Below are 21,415 nucleotides of genomic sequence, written 5' to 3' on the forward strand. Positions count from 1 at the left end.
AAAGAAAATGATGCAAAGACTTTGATAGTCAATGTCTGAATGGTAATGTTCAGTTTTATCTAGTGTTAGCTTTAAATTTATGTATTTTTGTGTATAGATAAAGAATGACAGATCAGTTGGATGCGTTTTGCATTATACCTGTCACAGATCAGATAACAAAAGATTCCACCTGTCTGACGTTTTTTAATAAATTCTTCCTTTTTTAATACAAACTCTTTGCATGTTCTTCCTGTTTTCCTTAAATGGACAAATAGAAACATTCTGTCCAAAATTCAGAACCTTTTCCTCTAAAAGCTTGTGTGAATGTGATGTTTGACCAAATGATTTAAAGAAACTGATTGAACACGGTAATAACTTAACATTTCTTTGTTTCTTTTAATGTCACACGATATTATTGATGTAGACGTGTTTCCGGGGTTCTGTTATTGTAATAAGATGCTAAGGAGGCTTTTATCACAGGAGGGAGAGGTTGTTATCAGGAAGTGTCATTTTTCCTGCACCGCTCCCTTTATTTCTGGGTGTGGACGGGTCTGAGGACGGACATAAAGAGACAGAAACAAACCGAGGGACAGAGCAGAGACGACGGGTCTGAAGAGCCTCCATCCTTCACTGCAGCTGAAAAGGGTCATTTAAATCTTTAAATGTCTTTTTTGTTATCATTATTTACTATTTTAAAAAATGATTTTAGCAGAGAAGAAGTGAATTGTTCTGAAAAACTTTGTTTGTTGTTTCCAGGAGGACGAGGAGAAACTTTTTGACCAACAGCACAGGTTCGTTTTACACAGAAAAATAAATAATTTCATTGCCTCTGGAACAAAGGAGATGACTTTTACCACATTTTATTACATTTAAAACATTAGAAAATATTAACAATGTGTTAATATTTACAACAAGCTGACAATGGAGAGAAACTGCTAAAAATATATTTACTTAATTCTTAGCGGCAATGAAAAATATTAATTTTAAAACAATTCCACCTAATGGTGTTTTTGCAACTATATAAAGTCATAATTTTTTAGAAACATAACACAATAACAGGCACTGGTTCATTTAAATGCTAAACTTCCCCATAAATGTCATTACATTAAAAAAATCCAGTCATTTTGCAGTAAAACAGGTAAATTAGCTTTTAGATGTTAATAATAATAACATTTAAAACGAGATGCTTAGACATTTTGTCCGTCAATATCAAGCTAAACTGTTTGGTATTTCCAGCATCACAAAGTTTGTTCACTTCCTACCCAGGTCTGTCGCCGTGGTAACTGCTGCCTCACTTTGAACCAAACCTTTTTTTGCAACTGAGGAAGCATATAACTAGATTTTTTTTTTAACTCAGTTTTGTAAAGTTATTTGGAATGTAAAGAGTTAAAGTTGAGTTTATTTGCAGCAGGAGGGATCAGGTCCAGTCCTCTAGCGCCACCATTAGGCCTGTCACGATAGCAAATTTTGCTCAGCGATTAATTGTCTCAAAAATTATTGCGATAAACGATAATATTGTTTGAAGACCTTTTTACACTGATTTAATGGAAATGATGTAATAATGCATGTGATTTCTTGCCAAAGATAGATACACTTTATTTTCAAAAGAACACTAAACACTTGAGCTGATAAACAAAACAACCAAAAATAAAATGGATTCTCAGTCTCCATTAACAAAAAACTCACTTGAAAAAAAAAACTAAACAACATAAAGCCAAAGTGGAAATAAATACTGCATTCAACCTAAAGAGTGCAGATTATGAAGTCTGTATATTATGTTGCCCTTCAGTAATAATTAGATTTAAATAGAGAAGATGGGCACATCGACTACCTGATGCAATAGTTCACACTACATGATTTTTTGCTCCTATTTTTCCCCATACAACAATCTTAAAACGTTGGTCTTTCTAAGATTGTGTGGTGTGTTACGGTAGATCGTCGTTGCCGCTCCGATCTAAATCAGGGGTTTTCCCCGACTGGGAGCTTTAACGCAGCCTGTTGAATGTGACAGGTAGCCAATCAGAAAGCGTGGATTCTCCTCCGTGTTTTCTGAGGGGAAATTACGTCGGGGAATCCCAAACAGCTGACACGGCGCAACACGAAGTCCAGCGGACATTTTAGATGATATGTGGAAACAACATTAATGTTTATTCAACATGCAAAGAATATAGAAATGACAAGGGGAGGAGCTGGAGCGAAACTGCTACCGCAGTTGATAAACCCGGTAACTTTTCAGCTGTTCTTCGTTAACGTGACGTAAATAGGTTATAATGATTTTCATTCAGTCAGGACTTTACGCTGACACTAGCCACATGCTTTGCAGGTAGATTGTAGTAAAGCATTGATTAATGCCTGGTTTTAAATTAGTTCACTGAACTTGTAGCCATTATTTTGTGCCCATTGTTGGACACCACACGGCAGGAACGAACCGTTATGCCTAGGATTTCTGTCGGGTAATGTGTGGTCAGGTGGTCAGGTTTTGAAAATGGGCCGACAATCGGCCGACAACTCGTGTGCGCTGGGCATTATACTAAGTAAAATGAGGAAGGGGGGGTTAGTGGAGAGCACTGGAGTTGAGCCTTTTTTCATTCGGTGTCATCAACAGAAAGAGAAAAAGGCCAGAAGAGACGATAATGCCGATAATTAAAATGACGTCGATAGTTTTAATTTATCGTACGATTAATCGATTTACCGTTTATCGCGACAGGCCTAGCCACCATCCTGCAACCTTTAGGTGCATCTTTACTCCAACAGACCAGGATCAGCTCTGAACAGACCTGCTAACCCACCATTCGTTTGATAATCAGGAAGCAGCTGAAAGTTGCAGGAAGGTAGCTCTATAGGACTGGACTTCAGCACCCCTGATTTACAGAATCGTTCTGGTTTTTAAAAAATAAAAAGATTTATGTGTTGCACAGATTTAGCAAAAGAAGAATATGAGCTAAAGGAGAAATGTTATATGACATCTACAGACAGATCCATGTGATCCAGACACTGATTTATTTTTTTTCCTGAGGGTAAAACAAAGCAGCTGAATCTTCTTCTACTAACTTTGTTTCTTTTTGCTCTGTCAGCTGTTTTCCAGCTTCCAAGATGCTCCGCCCCCTGCTTTACCTGTGTACTGTCATGGCACTGACAGGTAAATGTTTACACACTGAAATATTGCAGCTTACAAGTTCTGTGTGGAAAGTAACCATTAAAACATTTAATCATTGAAAAATATTCAAACATTTTAAATCCCTAAAGTCAAGCAATTATTTTCAAAAGAAGATCTGTAGAGTTATGTGAAATAAATTTAAATTTACATTGAAAATTTAGATTGAACTTTTTATAGAATTGAAATCCTAAATGATAATGACTTTTTTTTATGAAGGAACTGCATAGTGGTGTGTTTAGTGGCACATTTGTCTGCACTAGTTTTGCATTGAAAAACTAATTTAAAGTAGTTTCTTTAGCTTCTCTGCCCAAAATAATCGTCCATGCATACAGAAATAGAAATAACTAGATGTACAGATGGCCTTTCATGAAGTAAACTTGAACTTTTTTATGCTTTCCTGACTACTTTTTGTGTCTCCACGCCTGCAGGTGCTGCTGGAGCCGACATCTGCACTGTGACCGGCCCCGCCGTCATCGACTTCACAGGCCAATTCTCTCCTGTGGCGGATCGGTGTGTGTACTCCATGCTCTCAGACTCATCAATGGGCTTTGAAGTGTTTGCCACCTTCAGGGAGCGCCGTCGCAGAGACGTGAGCTTTTTGGACAGCGTCACCCTGAAGCTGCAGGATCCAGCGGTTCAGTTTCACCTTCAGCAAGGAGGGAGAGTCCAGGTGAGCCAATCTGACACCAGCTGTGTTTCCATTACAGATGTCTGCAAAACGTCACCAACATTTTGCTTCCATTAAAATCACACGTGAATATATTTGTTCATGTGATAAGTGATAATTATGATGTTAATGTCACTTCCTGTCGTCTTCTTCATGGTTTGCACCAGTAGCAACATCCAGTTGTTGATCAGTTGATGCAAAATAAACGCTTTTGCAAAATAAACCAATTTCAATATGGCCAAAACAAATCCACCAAAACTTTATCAGTTTTTTGAAACTGGTGTTTCCATTAAGCACATTTATTTTTGAAATGTCAAATTGCTCCATTATGTGGTCAATGGAAACCCAGCTTGTGATATTTATGATTGATTTATCGCTACCACCAACTTTTCTGTTCTCTGCCACAGATGAACGACGCCCAGCTGAACCTCAGCAGCTCAGGCCAGAAGCTTCACGGCGTTTGGATTTCCAAAGACACAACTGGAGTCATGGCAAACGTTACAATCTCCAATCACACAATTTATTTGTTCTTTGACGGCTCCACGGCACAGATCCACATAGAAAGTAAGATCAGAATGAAAAGTCTTACATTTCAGCAGGAGAGAGCAAAACTATCTGACCCACATTCTGTCCTGGATGTTTTCAGAACCAGTTTGGCCGTCTGCTGATGGTCTGTGTGTAAACGCCGGCAGTATCTCAACCCAGAGGCTAAATCTCTACAGCTCCTCCAGGTAGACGCTCAACAAACACACTTTTTTTTTTGGGGAGAAAAATCTCAGACATTTTCACAATAACCTCAGACACATTGTAGAAAAATGTCTGAGTTTCAAAAGTAAAAGATTTTTTAAACCAGAAATTTTCATGTTTATTTTTTAGTAAATTTCTGAAATTAATATTAATTTCTGAGCTTTTTGGTGGAAATTTACCCCTTTTTTTTCTCCCATGTATAATTGCCCTAATACACCATTGGGGAGGTAGTTCTACTCTTGAGTAAAATTTTTGGGTAGTTACTCACCTCTGCCCAAATGTAACAAGTTTGTTTAAGGACAAGCCAAAAAAAGAAAAGCTTGTCTTATAATCTTGTGGTTTGTCTCCATCTAGCTGTCAGACTGAGTACAACGACTTTCTTGACACTTCAATCAACTGCAGCCTGATAATGGACCAGTGAGTAGATTTAATCACACTAAAGGAAATATTTATATGTGTTTCTTTTATTAAAATAAACAGTAAACTGCACCTCTAAAATATTCATGTAAAGACCAAACATAAAGAGATAAAAGAGACAAATATGACAATATTAACGTTAAACATGCTGCATCACATCTGATATGTTGCATTTTTATTTTTCTTCCGTCTGATGCGTAGCTGCAACATCCTGAAGGAATCTCCCTTCTCCTCCTGTAACGATGACATCGACCCGGCTCCCTACATCAACGCCTGCAGCGACACTTTGTGCAAATATCCCTCAGTGGACGGTCTGTGGTGTCACTTCCTGTGGGCGTACGCCAGAGCCTGCACCCTGACCAGCAGAGCCTTACTGGGAGACTGGAGGCCTGCTGACTGCTGTAGGAACTGGTCCCCTTCAGCTGAATTTTTATATAACTTTAATGTATTTATGCTGATTTTCCACCATGTTTCTCTGCAGCCTCACCTGCAGCTTTTTGCCAGGACAAAGTTTGCAGTGATCATGAGTTTTGTGGAGAGAAAATCAGTGGGGGAACTGGCTGCCTCTGCAGAGCCGTGTTTGCCTACGACTACAAACAGTCAAACACTCTGAGTGAGACAGCTGTCGTTCACAGTCACAGTAAGACCGAGTCAAATCATAAAACTCATTTTCTTCTTGCAATTCAACTTTCAGGTGAGCCAACAGTCTGCAGGAAGAACTCTGGTTCAGTCACTCTGATTGGATGCCTGCTGGAGGAAAAAGGCGTCGACTACTCAGTCCTACACCTGAACGACCGGAGCTGCAGGGGAGAGATGGACCAGGAGAACCACATGGTGACCTTCAGCTTCGACAGCAGCAACAGCTGCGGGACGGAGATCATGGTGGGTTCATCACTCCAACTCCACCGCAAAAACACAAAATATTAACACGTATTTTTGGATTACTTTCTAGCACAAACGTCTTATTACACTTGAATTAAGACGACTAACTTATCAGCAAGATATTGAATTAAGTAAATAATTCCCTAATATTGACGAAAAAGTTCTAGTTCCACTGCCAGATTATTTCACTTAAAATCTTGGGAAAAATGTTTTGTTAAAAGTTAATTAATCTGCCACTAGAACTAGTACTTGTTCAGCAATATTAATGAATTGTTGACTTAAAACAAGCTGAAAAATTATTTTTGTCTTATTTTAAGTGTAATAAAATATTTGCACAAGAAACTCGACCGAAAATATTTGGTGAGGTTTTGTGTTTTTGCGGCGTAACCTTGAATCAGAACAGACCCACGAGTTCCCACTTCACTGACCAGGTTCATGAAGACGACGTCTTATTATTGTACTTTACGCTCATACAGAACAATGGAAGCCAGATAATCTACAAGAACGCCATCAAGTACCAGAACAGCTCTGACATCATCACTCGCCAGGACCAGTTCTACATGGACTTCTCCTGCCTGCACACCCAACCCGAAACAAAGATCGTTGCCTTCAACATCAAGGACAGGTGTGGCATTCAGGTTCCTTCAGCTGAGAAACCTTGATTCTAAATAACATTACTGTAAAAATTTTTCAGGTTCTGAAACACGCAGGAAAAAATTCCCCGTTAGCCACTTAAGTTTCAGGATGACGTTTATTTTTCAAGATGGCCGCTGTTTTTGAGCCTTTTAAACAATGTGTTTCCTGTTTTCATGACCAGAGCAGAACGTGTGTTTTTGACTTTGGTCATCCTGTTTATACAACTTTAAAGTAATAATATGTATCAAAATCAGAAACTGAGGAGTTTACCGTTTCCAGTCGTCAACTGGGAGGAGATGAAGATGTGAGATTCAGATTCTCAGTGGTTAGCATTAGCTTCCGCTAATTTTCTTTAGTCTAAGCATTTTAGTGTTAGCTTCTGTTATTTTTTTGTACTTGTTTAGTGGTTTTAGCATTAGCTTCCGCTAATTTTCTTTAATCTAAGCGTTTTAGTGTTAGCTTCTGTTATTTTTTGTACTTGTTTAGTGGTTTTAGCATTAGTTTCTGTTCATTTTTCTTATGTTTAGCCATTTAATGTTTGTTTCTGTTAATATTTGTTTCTGTTTAGTGTTTTTTATTGTTAGCTTTTGCTCATTTTTTATATATTTAGCAGGTTAGAGTTAGCTTCTGCTAAATTCTGCACATGCTTAATGATTATAGCATTAGCTTCTGCTAATTATTTATACATTTAGTGGTTTGGCATTGCTCAGACTCTGGTTTAGTAAATTGGTGCTTAGTGAACCTCATATTGTGGTTAGCTGTGACCATCAATGGCAATAACTACTGCTGATTTTAGTAACAACTATTCTCTGTTACAATCATGGCGGCCATCTTGGAAAATATAAATAATTATCAGTAAATGTGATTTTTTTTTTGTGGATCCAATTATGTGTGATTAGACACCAAAGTATTTTATCTGGGATAAACGTCGACAAATTTAGTGCAAAAAATTCATTTTTGTCGGAACGTCACAGAAGTGAAAGGTTTTGCTGCCGTATTATGGGCTGCGCTAAACGTGCTGCTGGTGTTTCTGTGTCCGAAGCTCTGTGGTCGTCATAGTGAAGTCTGGAGAATGGAATTACACCGTGGCCATGAAGGCCTACACCGACCCCGGCCTCACACGCGCTCTGGACCCAACGACTGGCGTGGTTCTCAACCAGAAGATCTGGGTGGAGCTGACGACCACTGGGCTGGATGCAAACGTGATCGCCGTGGAAACGGATTCATGCTGGGCAACCAGTCGCGATTCTCCCAGCAGCCAGCCAAGATATGGCCTGATCAAGAACGGGTGAGGCGCTTCTATAAAGAGTTGATGTTCCTAGCTACTTAATAAAGATAAACCATAAACGGATTTTTGATTCTAAAAATCTTTCCTCTGGTTCTGTAGCTGTGCTGACCCCGGCGACCAGACGGTGCAGGTGGAGGGAAACGGAGAAGGAACCTCCAACCGCTTCTCCTTCAACATGTTCCAGTTTACTGGGAGCGCTGGGGACGTTTATCTGCACTGCAAGCTGCAGCTGTGTGTCAAACAGGGGAACAGCTGCACTCCGGTACGCCTGCCTGAAATCAGTGGAAAACTGGAAACGCAGACATCCATGTGTATTCACAACAATCTCTGAAGATCCGAACAATTCTTTATATTTTTGTTGCTGTGGTTGCATTCTTGGAAGTTTTATAAGATAAATAATCCTCTGTGTCTTTAATCAAACTCCCAGGACTGCAGTGGCGGCGCTAAAAGACGACGCAGATCCACCAGGTCTGGACATCCAGCCGTCATCAGCCTGGTCTGGACTCAGTAGGTCAGATTGTTTATTTCTACGTTTTAACAGTTTAATAATCGTCAGCTGTCCATTTAAAAGATAATGGTCACGTCTCTTTAAGAGAAAAGCTTCCTGCATAAAGTTACATTAACTTTTAAAGATTCATCTAAAAGATGGTTAGCGATAATCTGAAAGTTTGTCCAATTTTTAAAGTTTTTGAATGAAACGATGATTTCAGAGAATTACAGCAGCCATTCATCTGATTGGTTTGTTTTCAGCTTTCACCTGGTTTTAAATATTTTGAGTGAAATAATGTTTTGAACGATCAAAAGCCTGAAAACCAGAAATTAGAGCTAAAATTTACTCCAAGAAACGACTATTAGAAATGATTCACTGGTGAAAGGGTTTAAATGAACGAAAACATCACAACTTCATCTTAATGTTTCTCCAGCTGGTTTCCATAACGACTGGGATGGATTACAGGCTGCAGAACTTCATCATCTGAATCCAGTCCTGAAAGTGGAGGAGCTAATTCACAGCTGAAAGCTTTTGCGTTTGTTTGAAGGAGAAATGTTTTAGTTACAGACGTGCAGAAGAAGAAAAACAGGATCAAACTGTTCAGCATGTTTTGATTTTACTGAGTTTGGGGGAAAATTATGTGGGTTACATCTACTTTAATAAAAACTTGTTCTATATCAGAAGGCCTATAAAGGTAAATTTAATCAGATATCCTGAAGTTTACAATCTAAATAATTTCCTTAACAAATGTTAATGTATGTGATTTGTAGCCTGTAGAGTCTGAGTCGATATGTGGTATGTTTAATTTTCTTCATTTGAGATTTCAATGATATTTTCCAGCTAATAAAAGAGAAACTTAGTGACAACAGTCAACAATATAATTAACTTTGTAAAAGAAGATGAGATTATTTTTATGGCCAGTTTCCACTGTAAAGCTGTAATATCTCCTGCTTTTGATGGTTTCCTTTTATTGTTGTTTTCAGGGATAATGTACTTTTTTTTTTTCAACTGTTATACAAGCATATAAAAGACAAAAAACAGTGAATAAAATGATGTGGGTTTAAAGAATTGTGATTGTGTTATTTTTGGTTGCAATCAAGATGAAGACGTATTTAAGTCTAAGTGAAAATTATCTTTAGAATCAGTTTTTTCATGAGGATGGCAAAGATAATATGAAGCAAAGCTGCTTCATATATTTTTATTTTTGTTTTGTATTTTCATATCCCGAAAATAATAAAATATTCATGTTGTTTCATAATAGATCACCAGAGGGCGCTAACCTTCACTATGTCCTACAAGGAAGGAATTAAATCTATACAAGCTTTACTAAGATTTTTAGTTTTAAAGATTAATTATTTAAAAAAACAAATGAAATCTGAGAAACAAAGAACTTTAGTAACTTAGAGCTTGTGAAGGTTTGATTATAATTGTAATAAATATTTAATTATTTATGCATTAATACTCAGATCTCTGGGAATGCAGCTTTAAATCAAATTAATTCTTAAAATGTCACATTTTCTTTATTTTCTTCAATGGAAATCTTACCAAATTAAGAAATTAGCTTTAACTTTTACCATAAAGTAAAATCAACCCATTCAAAGGTTTCTGTGTGTTGTTTTATTCACATTGACACTGATTCTCATAAATCATGAGCAGCAACAACAATATAAGTTATGTTACTGCAGCAAATCTGGGGAATGATTCTTATTTTTTAAAAGTCTGGCAGTATCACGTTGGGTTTCACTGCCAGATTAATTGATTCATCACAAAAACTCGTTTAAGACGCATCAAGTTATTAGAGCTGAAAACAGGGAAACATGTACAAATACACAGGATGTCATGAAATAACACATTAAAAAGTAAAAATAAGACGTTTGTCTTCCACTGACTGAATCAAGCAGATGAGCTTTAAAAATCACTCAAGTAAAAAAAAAATCAACCATTAACACAAACATGGACAAACTTCTTCAGATTTTAAGAAAATAAAACGGACACTAACTTGCTCCAAAACGAGACAAAATAATACATTTCTGTTTAACTAATACACTTAAGGAAGCCAGTTAAAAATTAAATATTTAAATCACAGAAAGTAACAATAGATACAATATTAAATACTGAGAAATGATTGGGAGTCAGTCATAGAAAGAGGAAGATGACGACTTCAGAAAACATCTGATCTTCATGATGGATCAGATTTCTGCCGTGAATTTCAAAAATCTCCAGAAAATCCAGAAGGATAAATGATGGTGGAAGAAAGGCTGATCAAGAGCACGACATCAGACTGAACGATTCACTGATTCAGTTCACTTCAGTTCAGGTCCCAGTTCAGTTCAGGTCCAAATACTCTGACATCACAGCAGGAAGTCGCCCAGAGGAGACGATACGAAGTCCAGGAAGCAGCAGCTGGTCGTCATCCTTCACCCTGAAGGCGGCCGTGGTGAAGTCACTGAGGTTCTCAAAGGAACCTAGAAATTTAAAATCAGATTTAAATAAAACCAAACCTGGAGAAGCAGCATTCAGCTTCTATGCACCACAAATCTGGAATAAACATCCAGAAACTGCAAAACAGCCGAAACACTGAGTTCCTTTAAATCTGGACTAATAGCCCATCTGATTAGGGCTGATTTTGAACCATCATAAATGAAACACTGACCCAGATATCTGATGTGCATCAATGGGTTTGTTGATTTTCACTCATCAAAATGTGATGTTTGTTTCTGGTTTTCTCAATTGTTGACTTTATGTTTCTTTTTACGTTGTATTTTTGTGTCGCTGAAATGTGCCACACAAATAAACTTGATTGATTGATAAATGCAAAGCTGCAGAATATAACTGTGCTTTCAGTCAGGATTTAAAATGAGCAACTATTTTGAATCTTCCAGGTTTTCAGACTGAATATAAAATCTTAAAATTAATCAAACCTTTTTTGCTGATAAACTGCTAAAGTGTTATTTAGGGTTCAATCTTTATGTTTCTGTGTGAATTTTGACATTTGTGTGTATCTTTGTTTACACCTGTATCGTCGTCGTCTCGTCCTGGACATTGTTCATCTGAGTCTTTGTAACAGATGGTTAACATCTATTTTTTTTTGTTTTTTACAGTACAGTGCTGCTCCTGCTGCTCCTGCTGCTGCCAACACCAGGAAAACGTAGAGAGCGATCAATCCTTTATTTTCTGTTGGAGGATTCGCAGTTGGACTCACAGGTTGTTTGTCACCAGCTAATGGAAAGAAGCATTTAAGAAAAAAGAGATAATCATTCAAAAATTATGACAAGTCATTTATAATCCATCTTTTATCTGGCAGAAAAACTGATTTTTCTGGTGCATTTATAAAAAAAACATAATTACTATTAAATAATTACTTTCACATAAATAGTCGACATTTTCACCATATTTTGAACAAAATTACAGCACTGCTTTATTATACACAAACACACGCTAATATCATTTTTTCTACTGCTTCTTAGAGATAAAACAGTTCAAATGAACTTTATAAACTCACCTCTGACTATTAGCTGACAGGCAGCAGAGCCGAAGCCACAATCTGCCTGGATCTCACACAGATACAGACCAGAGTCATTGATCCTCAGCCTGGACACGTGCAGTTTAATCCGTCCGTCTTTAAGGAGTTCTTTATCACTCTGGACTCGTCCTGCAAACTGTTTATCCTGAGACTGCGACACCTCCGCTCCACCATGCTCATGGAACAAGATGGACACTTTTTTGTTTTCGGTTATTAATGTGAACATCATGAACTCGAAGCTCAAGCAGGAGTCGGGTTCGGTGGTGAAGGTCCACTCCAGAGCGACGCTGTGGTTCTCCTCTGCCTGATAGCTGCTCTGTGTCACATTCACTACAAATGTTGCTGCTGAGGAGACAGAGAGGGAAAGAGAGGAGCAGACACACTGAGAACTGGAACATGGGAGTCTTTCAGCTCCATCTTTCTGTCTCATGATCGTCTCTGTGCTCTGCTGGATCCAAGTGTTTCCTTCACTGGCTGCGTTTCCGTTACAAATGTGTGCAAATCTTCGTCATTGTCTGCTAGGCTTGAAAAAACACAATTTCCCAACTGCTGTGTCTCAATTTTAAAAAAAAAGTAATCAAAATCACAGGTGAATAAGATTTTTAACGCAAAACGTTGTTAAAAATCATGACAATGGCCGATGTAAACAGCTACACATGAGATATACTCATATTTAAGCCACAGGGCTCATCATGCAGCAGCTGTCAGAGACGTCGGCGTTTGGTTCAGGTGTTGGAGCAACGAGCCCAAAACCTGAGCGGATAGTCGGCCATTTTACAAAAGAGTTTTGGATTCAACACATTTGAATGACTATAAACTGAGGGATGCTGTGAGATCTGGAGGAGGCAGCTGCACATTGTCCGAAAAAACGACAACACACCATCATCCTCCTTCCACTTCCTGTTGTTTCTTCATTGTTTTGGCCAGTCGTAACGTCCGACTGCTGATCATGTGACTAATGATGCGAAAACAGAGTTTCTACCAAAATGTACCTATTTTACACGGCCAGAAAACCTTCATCCTAACATCCTGCTGCCATTCAGGACATTTATCTTCATAACTTCAACTTGAGAAATTCTATCCTCCATGGAAACACAGATGATGACTTTTCACTGATTATTGACGGATTTAGACGGAACAGAGACAAGATGGAGACTGACCACAGAGACATGAGCTGAGGATGAGGAGCAGCAGGATCCTGGAGATCATCTTCATCCTGAGAGAGGAAGAGGAGGAGAGGCAGCAGAACATCAGGAACAATGTTTCTGTTTATTTAAATCACTTAATTTTACCAATATAATATCTGATGATGTTCATTAATGTGAGAAAAAGTGAAAATCCTGGAATTTACAACAGAAATATGAAACTTTCTTCTTTTATCTCAATCTCTGAGGTTAGATATTAATCTGCCGCTGCAGAAATGTTAATTATTTAAAACCTGTCATAAATGTTGTATTAACTGTAATTTTATATATTTTTGGAGGGACTTTAGGTTAATATCTAGTATAATCCAGGATCGTCTCAATAAGCAGTATCTCCATCCAGGCCGTTTTCTGGACAACTTTTCTGTTGCCTTGTTTTTTGTTTTTCACTTTATAAGTTTTCAGTCTGAATCCTTTTAGCAAAAACCAGATTTGTAGATCTGGAACAGACAAAATTCATGGAAAACAGTAAAAAGAATATCAAATAATTATATGAAGGTTTTATTTCATCTCCCTTAATGTTTAATTTATGCATCAGTTCCAGTTCAGCCTTTTCCTGATAATGAAGCTCATTTTTCTCCCAAACAATAAGAGAAATAATTAAGATATCTAGACTATTAAAAGCATAAAACAACAACAACACAATTAGAATATTTTAGATTTGCTTTCATAAACTCATAAACCTGCCCTTGCATTTTCATCCCCTGGATTTCCCCAAATGTTTATTTTTTATATTTTGTGCGTTCTGCTTTAAGGAACAACCTGCTTGGGGGAAAAGACGGGAAGAATTGCAAAGTAAAAATGAAAACGCGTCAGATGACATGTTAGATCGGAATGTGTGAATTTGTTCTTTGACCAGATTTCTCAGCCTGTTTCTGTCTCTTCAGTCGTTCATCATGAGTTTATTCCTGTCGGGAGATAATCTGTTGGAATGCGTCTAAAACATATTTATTTACTGAAACAGTAGATCAAAATGTTGCTCTGAGATCCTCTGTGAAACGTCTGTTCTTATCTCAGGCACACCATCAGAATGTGTCGGCGCTCTCAGGATTAAAAAAAGCGATAAAGATTAGATGGGTGGGAAACTCTGTTCATGGTTCGTTAAAGATTATTCCTACAACTCGACTCCTAAGTTCCTCCCAGATCTTGTGCATCAGTTTGTAAATTTGACATAAATCCTCCATTCTTCAGATTAATCTGTGGCTCAGAGATTTTTTTTTAAGGTAACAAATCCCAATTTTTATTCACTTCATGACCTTTTAATCAGCAAACTGACAAATCTCATTACAACCTTAACATTAAGCCCAGATATAAACCATGTTTAATCTGAGTTAGTAATATCTAGATGATTCATCATCTTCAATAACTACATATATATATATATATATATATATATATAGATACTGTATATACACACACACACAGGGTGGGATGTAAGTCTCCATACATAGGAGAATGTAAAATGTATATTTGTTTTATATTTCAGATACCCAAGAAGATGCGTTTGACAAAAGAGCAAAGAATTGAAATTATACTGATGCCCGGATCAGGAAGCTGTCACACAAACTTTAACAGAAAACATGGAACGAGCATCACACACACGACGCTGCGGTAAAAATTATTTGCAAGTTTCAGAAAACTGGAAATGTTGCAGATCAACCATGAAGTGATCCGAGACGTGCAGCCATTAAAAACGGTTGTCCAATATTAAATGTTTATTTTTTCTATGTATGGAAACGTATTACCCTGTATATAAGAATAAGAGATTGTGAAGTGGTGGAAAATGTACAACATGAGAAAATAAAGCTAATTACAAAAACTAGCATAGCCAAGAAATGTGCAGCTGCTTTGTAAATAATCAAAAACAGAAAAAATCTTAATTATAAATGTTGTCTGAAAGGCCAAACTAGAAAATTACAGTGAAAAAAACAAAAATATTTACAATATTATTTTATCTAAACCTCGTGAAAATTCTTAAAGTAATAAAAGATTTATTTTTATTATTAAATAACTTGAACAGATGGAGAACCAGGATTAACTGTTTGTTGAGTAAATTTAAACAAAACAGAGTTTATTTATTTTGGGGAAAAATCTGTTTTTGTTTTTATTGTAATAATTAATCCAACTCTGGTCTGCTATCTCTAATAATTAGTTGTAAAAATCTTTATTAAAATTTCTGCAGTCAAACTCTTTATACAGAGCAGCTTTCTGAACGTTTCCCTGCTCATTTTTTATGGGTTTGGAAAGCCTGCATGCCATCACCCTAATCTTTAACTCTGTCCTCAAATTCTCTGAAATTAAAATTGACTGAGTTAATGTTATTATTGTAAACAACATATTGTTCCCAATTGGAAGAAACTATCTGTAAAAGTGTATAAATGCCGTAAAGAGAGGGAGAAAATGTTAAAACTTTAACACTAAATCTCTCAGGGTTGTGAATAATTATGTCGTTTTTCCTGCTGCTGAAAAGAAAACATGTCGGGACAAAACTTTGTCACGCAGAACAACAAAGGTTTGTTTTGTTCCTCCAAGTTCCTCAAAGAAAACATTAAAAACAACAAACCTGAAGCCTTCAGGCGGTTTGTTCGGCTCCATCCGCTTCCCTCAAGAAGTGTAAGAAAAACAAAAAGTTATGAAATCTTCAACAAACCAGATTATATTTCACCTTCAGGTTTTGTCCTCAGTGCATCAGCGCTGGACTGAAAGGTAAGGAATTAAATAAATTCACAGAGAAACAAAAAGGTTTTTATCGTTTGTCTCGTTGAATTCCCATTGTGATTACAAAATATTAATGCTGATAACTTGATAGACAAAAAAAAATAAAACTTGATATGAAACAGAAAGTCAAGATTTAAAGTCAGAAGAGTAAAAATATGGTAAAATATTTACTCGCATCGTCTTTTCGCAGGTTGTCTGATCGTTTCGCGCAGACAGACGACAGACTGACTGACTGACTGCTGTTCAGTTTCTATCTACGTTTCTGACGCAACAACATTCTTTGTTAAACAATTTAAGCTCTACACCCATTTTTTTTGTTGTTGTCTTTGAACCAGAACTCTCATGTTTGAATCTGATCAGATTTTTATTCTCACTGAAGGTAAAAACAAAAGTCGGCCTCTGATTTTACGTCTGCAGTTCAGAGAAATGTTCTGCTGCCAGACAGACATGTTTATCAGAAACCTTCATCTAAAGAGATTTAATCCAGCCAGATCACTGCTTGTTGTCGTGTCTGTGGGAATATTGGCTGGGATTGAGCTAACACAGATTATACAATCTGAAAAGACAAATTCACAGGAAAAATGTTTTATTTCATGTTACATTTTTCTACAGAGGCTTCAGCTCTGCAACTTCACTGTTATCAAAAAACAAGTTTTATGTTCATAGAAATCATGAATTATACAAATGTGATACCAATCAATCAATAAATAGATTAATCAGGGATTAGGATTACAAGATGATCAAATGGATGAACGGTAAATAAAACAGCTGCAGGTCGGGACTTTCTGAGCAAACCGTCAGAAATATTCTGGTCATGAGGGAACTGAGTAAGAAAAGAAACTTGTCAGACAAGTTGAGTTCACAACAAACAGCAGCAGGTAATTAAAACCAGTCCGACTCTTTATTCTTTCTACAAGGTAACGTTTCTATTCGGGGGTTATTTTTGAAAACGACTTTAACTAAAGGTGCATTACAGAATCACTGGTTTATCGTGGCACTAAAGCAGGGATTTTCTTATTTTAAACAGATTTTATGTTGCATGTTTTCCCATAAATGATGAATGACTCACTCCTGCTGTTCATCACCAGTTTGTTTTTAGGTTCTCAGGTAAAACTATCAGGAAGCAAACCTGGTTCTGTGATGCATCATAAATAATAGAAGATGATCAAAGACAGAAAATATGTAACTGTTTTGTGTTTCACTGGGATTTTATGTGTCAAACCAAAACAAAGTGGCTTATAAAGCTTTACACAGTCAGACCCATAATGAACTAGTTTTATGGCATAAAGGTTTGAAAATCATTTATCTTCCTTATTTGAGTTTAAGTGAAACGTGTGACAAGTGCTCTGTGTGTAAAAGAAGAGGAATATTTCAATAAAAGAGTCAGACATTTTCCTTCTGCTCCGGCGTGTTGTTGTTTTCTGAGGAGGAAGTTCCGGTGTTCTAGCGCTAAACTCCCCCTGCTGGTTGCATCCGGGCACTACATCAACCAAACCACACCAGATATGAACATATTTAGCCCAAACTGCCGTCAAAACATGGCAAATGTAAATAATAACATTACTAAAAAGAGTAAATGTACATCTGAAAGGTAAACAAACACATATCAACCCATCTCATGAGCAGTGAGTCAGTTTGAGTTCAGAACAATGGGCAGAAAGGTCAGTGTCTGGGTGTGGAGGCCGATGGAAACATACCGTAAAACCTCAGCAACAACAAATATCTCCACAAAGTATCGACTCAGGGCAGCTAAACACAAAACATGACTACACTTTCAGATTCTTTTTTATTTTATTTACAATGACATGTCCCTCTGTTGACCTAAAACATAAATAAAATAAAAATTGATATGAATATTTTTACAGGCACTAAACCTACATTACAGCTGGTTAAACTTATATGTTATATTTTGCTACATTATGCATTTTACAACATACAGGACTTAATCACTTCTCCATGTGACATATAGAAAAATGTAATGAGCCTTTATAGAGCTTTGATACTGGAGCTACATTACAGCAGTCATAACTGCAAACACATTTCTACACCAGGCTGCAGTCAGGTTGGAGGTTGATGCCTTGGCCCAAAGGCACGCCGACATTCACTTGAACCTCCCTGGAGTTTTCCCTCAGGTTATACTGACTGGGTTATTAAAACTTGATTTTTGACCAGTGCGTTTCCTTCTCTGGATGAGTAAAACTGCTGTTGCTGCTGCTGCTGCTGCTGCTATCAGTGCCAGGATGACGCAAAGACTCAACCTACTTCGATTTTCTGTTTGGGGATTCAGTCTGAGTCTCTGAACCTGCAGAGGCTCAGGAGCCGCTGAAACACAAGAAGTTAAGATTTCATTAAATCATATTTTATTTCAACAGAACGGTTTTTACACGCAAGAGTGATTTAAGAACAACAACAACAAAAAAACTAGTTAAATACATCAAATAATTACAGAAGATGATGAGAATTGTGTATTTGGGGAAAGTGGTGTAAATAATATATCAATCTAAAAAATTAAACTATAGAATAAAAACAGGAAAAGGATCAAAATTGTGATGAAATCTAACATTTTAAAGAGATCAATTACAAAACATTCAAAAAGAAATAAAATATTGGTTAAAAAGACACATTTTAGCTTTTTAATATACATTAAAATAGCACACAGAAAAAACATTTCACTCATTATCAGAAGCATCATATTTGCCCTCTGCTGATTTTGCTTGTGATCTTAGGTTGAAGCATTACTCTTTATATCATCAGTTGTAAAAATAAAACGGCTGATTCTCAACTTTAATCTCAGCAGGTTTTTTATTTTTAACAGATGCTAAATGATCTGGATTAGAGGAACTGAAATCTGCTTACCAAATACGACCAGTTCAGCTGCTGCAGAGCCGAAGTTGTGATCCGTTTTAATTTCACACACATACAGGCCAGAGTCTTCAGTCCTCAGTCTGGACACATGGAGTCTGGTCCGTCCCTCTGGCAGGACGTCTCTTTCACTTTGGACCCGTCCTGCAAACTGTTCATCCTGAGACATCGGCACCTCGACTCCATCGTGTTCATGAAACAAGACTGACAATTTGTCATCGGTGATCAGAGTGAAAATTATGAAATTGAACTTTAAGCAGGAGTCGGGTTCGGAGGTGAAGGTCCACTCCAGAGTGATGCTGTGGTTCTCCTCTGCCTGATAGCTGCTCTGTGTCACATTCACTACAAATGTTGCTGCTGAGGAGACAGAGAGGGAAAGAGAGGAGCAGACACACTGAGAACTGGAACATGGGAGTCTTTCAGCTCCATCTAGAGAGCTTTCTGTCACAAAGACAAGATGGAGACTGACCACAGAGACATGAGCTGAGGATGAGGAGCAGCAGGATCCTGGAGATCATCTTCATCCTGAGAGAGGAAGAGGAGGAGAGGCAGCAGGACATTAATAAACATCCACAGCATCTGATGCTGATTATTATCCTACATGTTCCACTTCATTAAAACTCTGGTGAAAACCGACAGCTTGTCTATAACTGAGGACATGAAACATGTTGGATCAAAGACAGAAAACATTTTGTCAAAGTGATTCTGGATCTGGAGAAACTTTAACTTTAACTAGGCAGCATTATGTGTTTTCCAGGCACAAAGTGCTATTTTATACTTTAATATTAGGCCAAATATTAATGTGTTAAATTAGGAAGTAAAATTTCTTTTAAATCATATGTGATATATGCAGCATTTTTAAAACAACTAGTTATGCCCAATACTAATTAGGCCTAATTAGGCTGGAGTTTCTGAACTCGTACATGAAAAAATCAAAGCAACACTCCAGGTATGCTTTTAATAATGACAAAAAGGTCAAAACGTTGATTTTACATGATGCTGTCCCTTTAATTCTATTCAAACACATTCATATGAAAAAATCTGATCAATCTGAATGTTGATCCGTTTCATTCATAATACAGAGTTCAGTTTAACCTGAACTTCTTTGATTCGCATATTTCCTACAACTAATAAATCCATTGTTCCAGTGTTTCTGCAGTATTACACCAATTACATAAACCAGTAAGATGTTTCTCCAGCTTAAGTCAAAGAACTGTGACCGGTTCTGATTCTATTTAGAATTATCTCCTCCCTCCTGTTTATTCCTCCAACTCTAATAACATCAACTGGATTTTATATCCTATATAAATGAACAGGTGTTTCATTTCATAACAGGCAGCAGCAGGTAGTCAGAAATATTCTCTTGCTGAATAATTTGGGTCACAGCACCACCTGTTGGTTGCAACTGGAAACTCCTAGAGATAGAAACACATCAGGATGTGTAAGTTTATTATTCTGCAGTTCCAAACTAGTGCAGGCGAAACATCAGGGAGAGCCAACAAAGGTAATATGGAGCAGATGGGCGTAATCAAGCTTTTTTTTTTAAAGATATCTTAAGATGAAAATAAAATTAATATAGAAGACATACAGTAGTTTTCTGTTTTGCTTTGTTTGTCTTTTGTTTATTTTTTAGTTTTAAAATGTGTGTAATATATATTTAGCATCCCGATCCACACTCCGTACCAGTACATGGAGGTTATGCGCATCTAAACGCTGTTTGCCAACAGCCATAAAAAAAGAAGGAAGGAAGAACAGGAAAAAGAGGATGAACAAAATGAAAAGGAAGGACAAAAAGTATGTAGTCAAACTATGAGGAAGTGGAGAGAAATCACAGGCAGAGCAGAGCTGAAATGGACAAAAGCTGTGCAAAGGGACAGGCTGAAGGGAAAAGGAAATAGATCTAAAAGATAACAAAAGGAGGGAAATCCTGAAACTAACATGAACAGCAACATTAAGAAACAATAATCAAAAGAAACCCAAGTTTTAATGCTCCATTAAACAGCTGAATCAAATGAATTAATTCCCTCACCAGCATTCAGTCAGGTTTTTCTTTGATTTATTTGGGTTGGAGAAGGAAAGTATTCAAAGGCTGCAAGACATTTAACCTTGAAGAAGAAACAAACTAAAACATATCAGATTGTTTTTTTTTGTTCTCTTCCTGAAAGACCAATCTGTCTGCATTCCTGAACTCACTGCAAGATGTCTGAACCAGAACTTCAATCACAACATCAACTTTGCATGAAAGTCTCTGTGTTGTGCATCAACTTTTACATTACTTTGTTAATAAATACATGAAAGAGTGAGTTTTTACTGATAAAAGTAAATTAAAAATATCAAATAAAGGTCATTTGAGAAGTTTATTTATGCAAATGTTTTACTGATTTGATCACAGGAACATTTATTTGGATTTAATTTTCATAAAACTGATTAAATGTAACTACCTTTGCAGCTTTTACAAAAAACACCTAGTCACACTGTGTAAAACCAGCTATAATGTTGGTCAAAATGATTATGAAAGCAAACATTCTTCATAAAATCAGCATTCCAAAATGAAGTAAAAATTGCCAAAAGTCAACAATTTAACATAGAAATCTAAAAGCAGAATTTCAGTTGCATGAATTAAAAGAAAGCAGACCTGCTCAGGTGTGTTTCTGTCTCCTGGAGTCCAGATGAACTCACAGCTCCTCCAGGTGCAGAGCTTCTGTGACTGAAAATCAGGACAGTCAGGTTTTATAAACTCCTTCCTCTAATCACTCACATATTTCTATGGCAGCCACTGACGAAGGTTTCAGACAGCAGATCCTTTATGTCTGACAGGATTTATATTGGACTGTATCCTAAAATCAA

The 21,415-nt window shown here is 37.0% G+C and overlaps 3 protein-coding genes across 10 annotated transcripts; 1 reads left to right on the forward strand and 2 right to left on the reverse strand.

The window, feature by feature from the left end:
• The first annotated feature begins 505 nt into the window (after positions 1–505).
• Positions 506–9,331, forward strand: LOC116732998 (uromodulin-like). 2 transcript variants are annotated; one of them, XM_032583617.1, is made up of 15 exons: positions 506–624; positions 736–770; positions 3,054–3,118; positions 3,565–3,806; positions 4,211–4,367; positions 4,450–4,534; positions 4,905–4,967; positions 5,169–5,368; positions 5,449–5,580; positions 5,662–5,849; positions 6,326–6,474; positions 7,528–7,773; positions 7,873–8,035; positions 8,201–8,284; positions 8,697–9,331. In XM_032583617.1, exons 3-14 carry the CDS (start codon positions 3,073–3,075, stop codon positions 8,282–8,284), a joined length of 1,755 nt encoding a protein of 584 aa, XP_032439508.1. In that variant the 5' UTR covers positions 506–624; positions 736–770; positions 3,054–3,072; the 3' UTR covers positions 8,697–9,331. The 2 variants fall into 2 exon arrangements, with proteins under 2 accessions (XP_032439508.1, XP_032439507.1); XM_032583616.1 differs by having other exon boundaries at positions 8,201–8,280.
• A 526-nt stretch (positions 9,332–9,857) lies between these two features.
• Positions 9,858–15,964, reverse strand: LOC116732999 (uncharacterized). Of its 6 annotated transcripts, none has more exons than XR_004341927.1 (6): positions 15,878–15,964; positions 15,552–15,591; positions 12,947–13,002; positions 11,766–12,131; positions 10,917–11,482; positions 9,858–10,728 (listed from the first exon to the last, which is right to left on the reverse strand). XR_004341927.1 is itself a non-coding variant. In XM_032583622.1 (6 exons), exons 2-5 carry the CDS (start codon positions 15,581–15,583, stop codon positions 11,310–11,312), a joined length of 627 nt encoding a protein of 208 aa, XP_032439513.1. In that variant the 5' UTR covers positions 15,584–15,591; positions 15,878–15,964; the 3' UTR covers positions 9,858–10,728; positions 11,278–11,309. The 6 variants fall into 6 exon arrangements, 5 of the variants coding, with proteins under 5 accessions (XP_032439513.1, XP_032439512.1, XP_032439514.1 ...); XM_032583622.1 differs by having other exon boundaries at positions 11,278–11,482; XM_032583621.1 differs by having other exon boundaries at positions 9,858–11,035; positions 11,278–11,482.
• Positions 15,965–16,275: 311 nt separating this feature from the next.
• LOC116733000 (uncharacterized) lies at positions 16,276–21,305 on the reverse strand. Of its 2 annotated transcripts, none has more exons than XM_032583625.1 (4): positions 21,204–21,305; positions 19,038–19,093; positions 18,563–18,922; positions 16,276–18,028 (listed from the first exon to the last, which is right to left on the reverse strand). In XM_032583625.1, exons 2-4 carry the CDS (start codon positions 19,090–19,092, stop codon positions 17,835–17,837), a joined length of 609 nt encoding a protein of 202 aa, XP_032439516.1. In that variant the 5' UTR covers position 19,093; positions 21,204–21,305; the 3' UTR covers positions 16,276–17,834. The 2 variants fall into 2 exon arrangements, with proteins under 2 accessions (XP_032439516.1, XP_032439515.1); XM_032583624.1 differs by having other exon boundaries at positions 17,474–18,028; positions 18,563–18,925.
• Between the last annotated feature and the right edge of the window lie 110 nt (positions 21,306–21,415).

The sequence above is a fragment of the Xiphophorus hellerii genome, chromosome 14 (genome assembly GCF_003331165.1).
Source record: "Xiphophorus hellerii strain 12219 chromosome 14, Xiphophorus_hellerii-4.1, whole genome shotgun sequence".
NCBI lineage: Eukaryota > Metazoa > Chordata > Actinopteri > Cyprinodontiformes > Poeciliidae > Xiphophorus > Xiphophorus hellerii.

What these genes read in the sequence shown, in the direction of transcription:
- LOC116732998 (XM_032583616.1), top strand. Translation starts at nt 3,073, where the DNA reads ATGCTCCGCCCCCTGCTTTACCTGTGTACTGTCATGGCACTGACAG. An exon ending in CAAACAGTCAAACACTCTGA is followed by an intron (nt 5,581 to 5,661) that starts GTGAGACAGCTG and finishes TTCAACTTTCAG; the next exon opens with GTGAGCCAACAGTCTGCAGG. An exon ending in GCCTTCAACATCAAGGACAG is followed by an intron (nt 6,475 to 7,527) that starts GTGTGGCATTCA and finishes CTGTGTCCGAAG; the next exon opens with CTCTGTGGTCGTCATAGTGA.
- LOC116732999 (XM_032583622.1), bottom strand. Translation starts at nt 15,583, where the DNA reads ATGGAGCCGAACAAACCGCCTGAAGGCTTCAG. An exon ending in AAACCGCCTGAAGGCTTCAG is followed by an intron (nt 13,003 to 15,551) that starts GTTTGTTGTTTT and finishes TTCCTCTCTCAG; the next exon opens with GATGAAGATGATCTCCAGGA. An exon ending in CTGTCAGCTAATAGTCAGAG is followed by an intron (nt 11,483 to 11,765) that starts GTGAGTTTATAA and finishes TCTTTCCATTAG; the next exon opens with CTGGTGACAAACAACCTGTG.
- LOC116733000 (XM_032583624.1), bottom strand. Translation starts at nt 19,092, where the DNA reads ATGAAGATGATCTCCAGGATCCTGCTGCTCCTCATCCTCAGCTCATGT. An exon ending in CCTCAGCTCATGTCTCTGTG is followed by an intron (nt 18,926 to 19,037) that starts GTCAGTCTCCAT and finishes CTGTCTCCTCAG; the next exon opens with CAGCAACATTTGTAGTGAAT. An exon ending in AGCTGAACTGGTCGTATTTG is followed by an intron (nt 18,029 to 18,562) that starts GTAAGCAGATTT and finishes CTTGTGTTTCAG; the next exon opens with CGGCTCCTGAGCCTCTGCAG.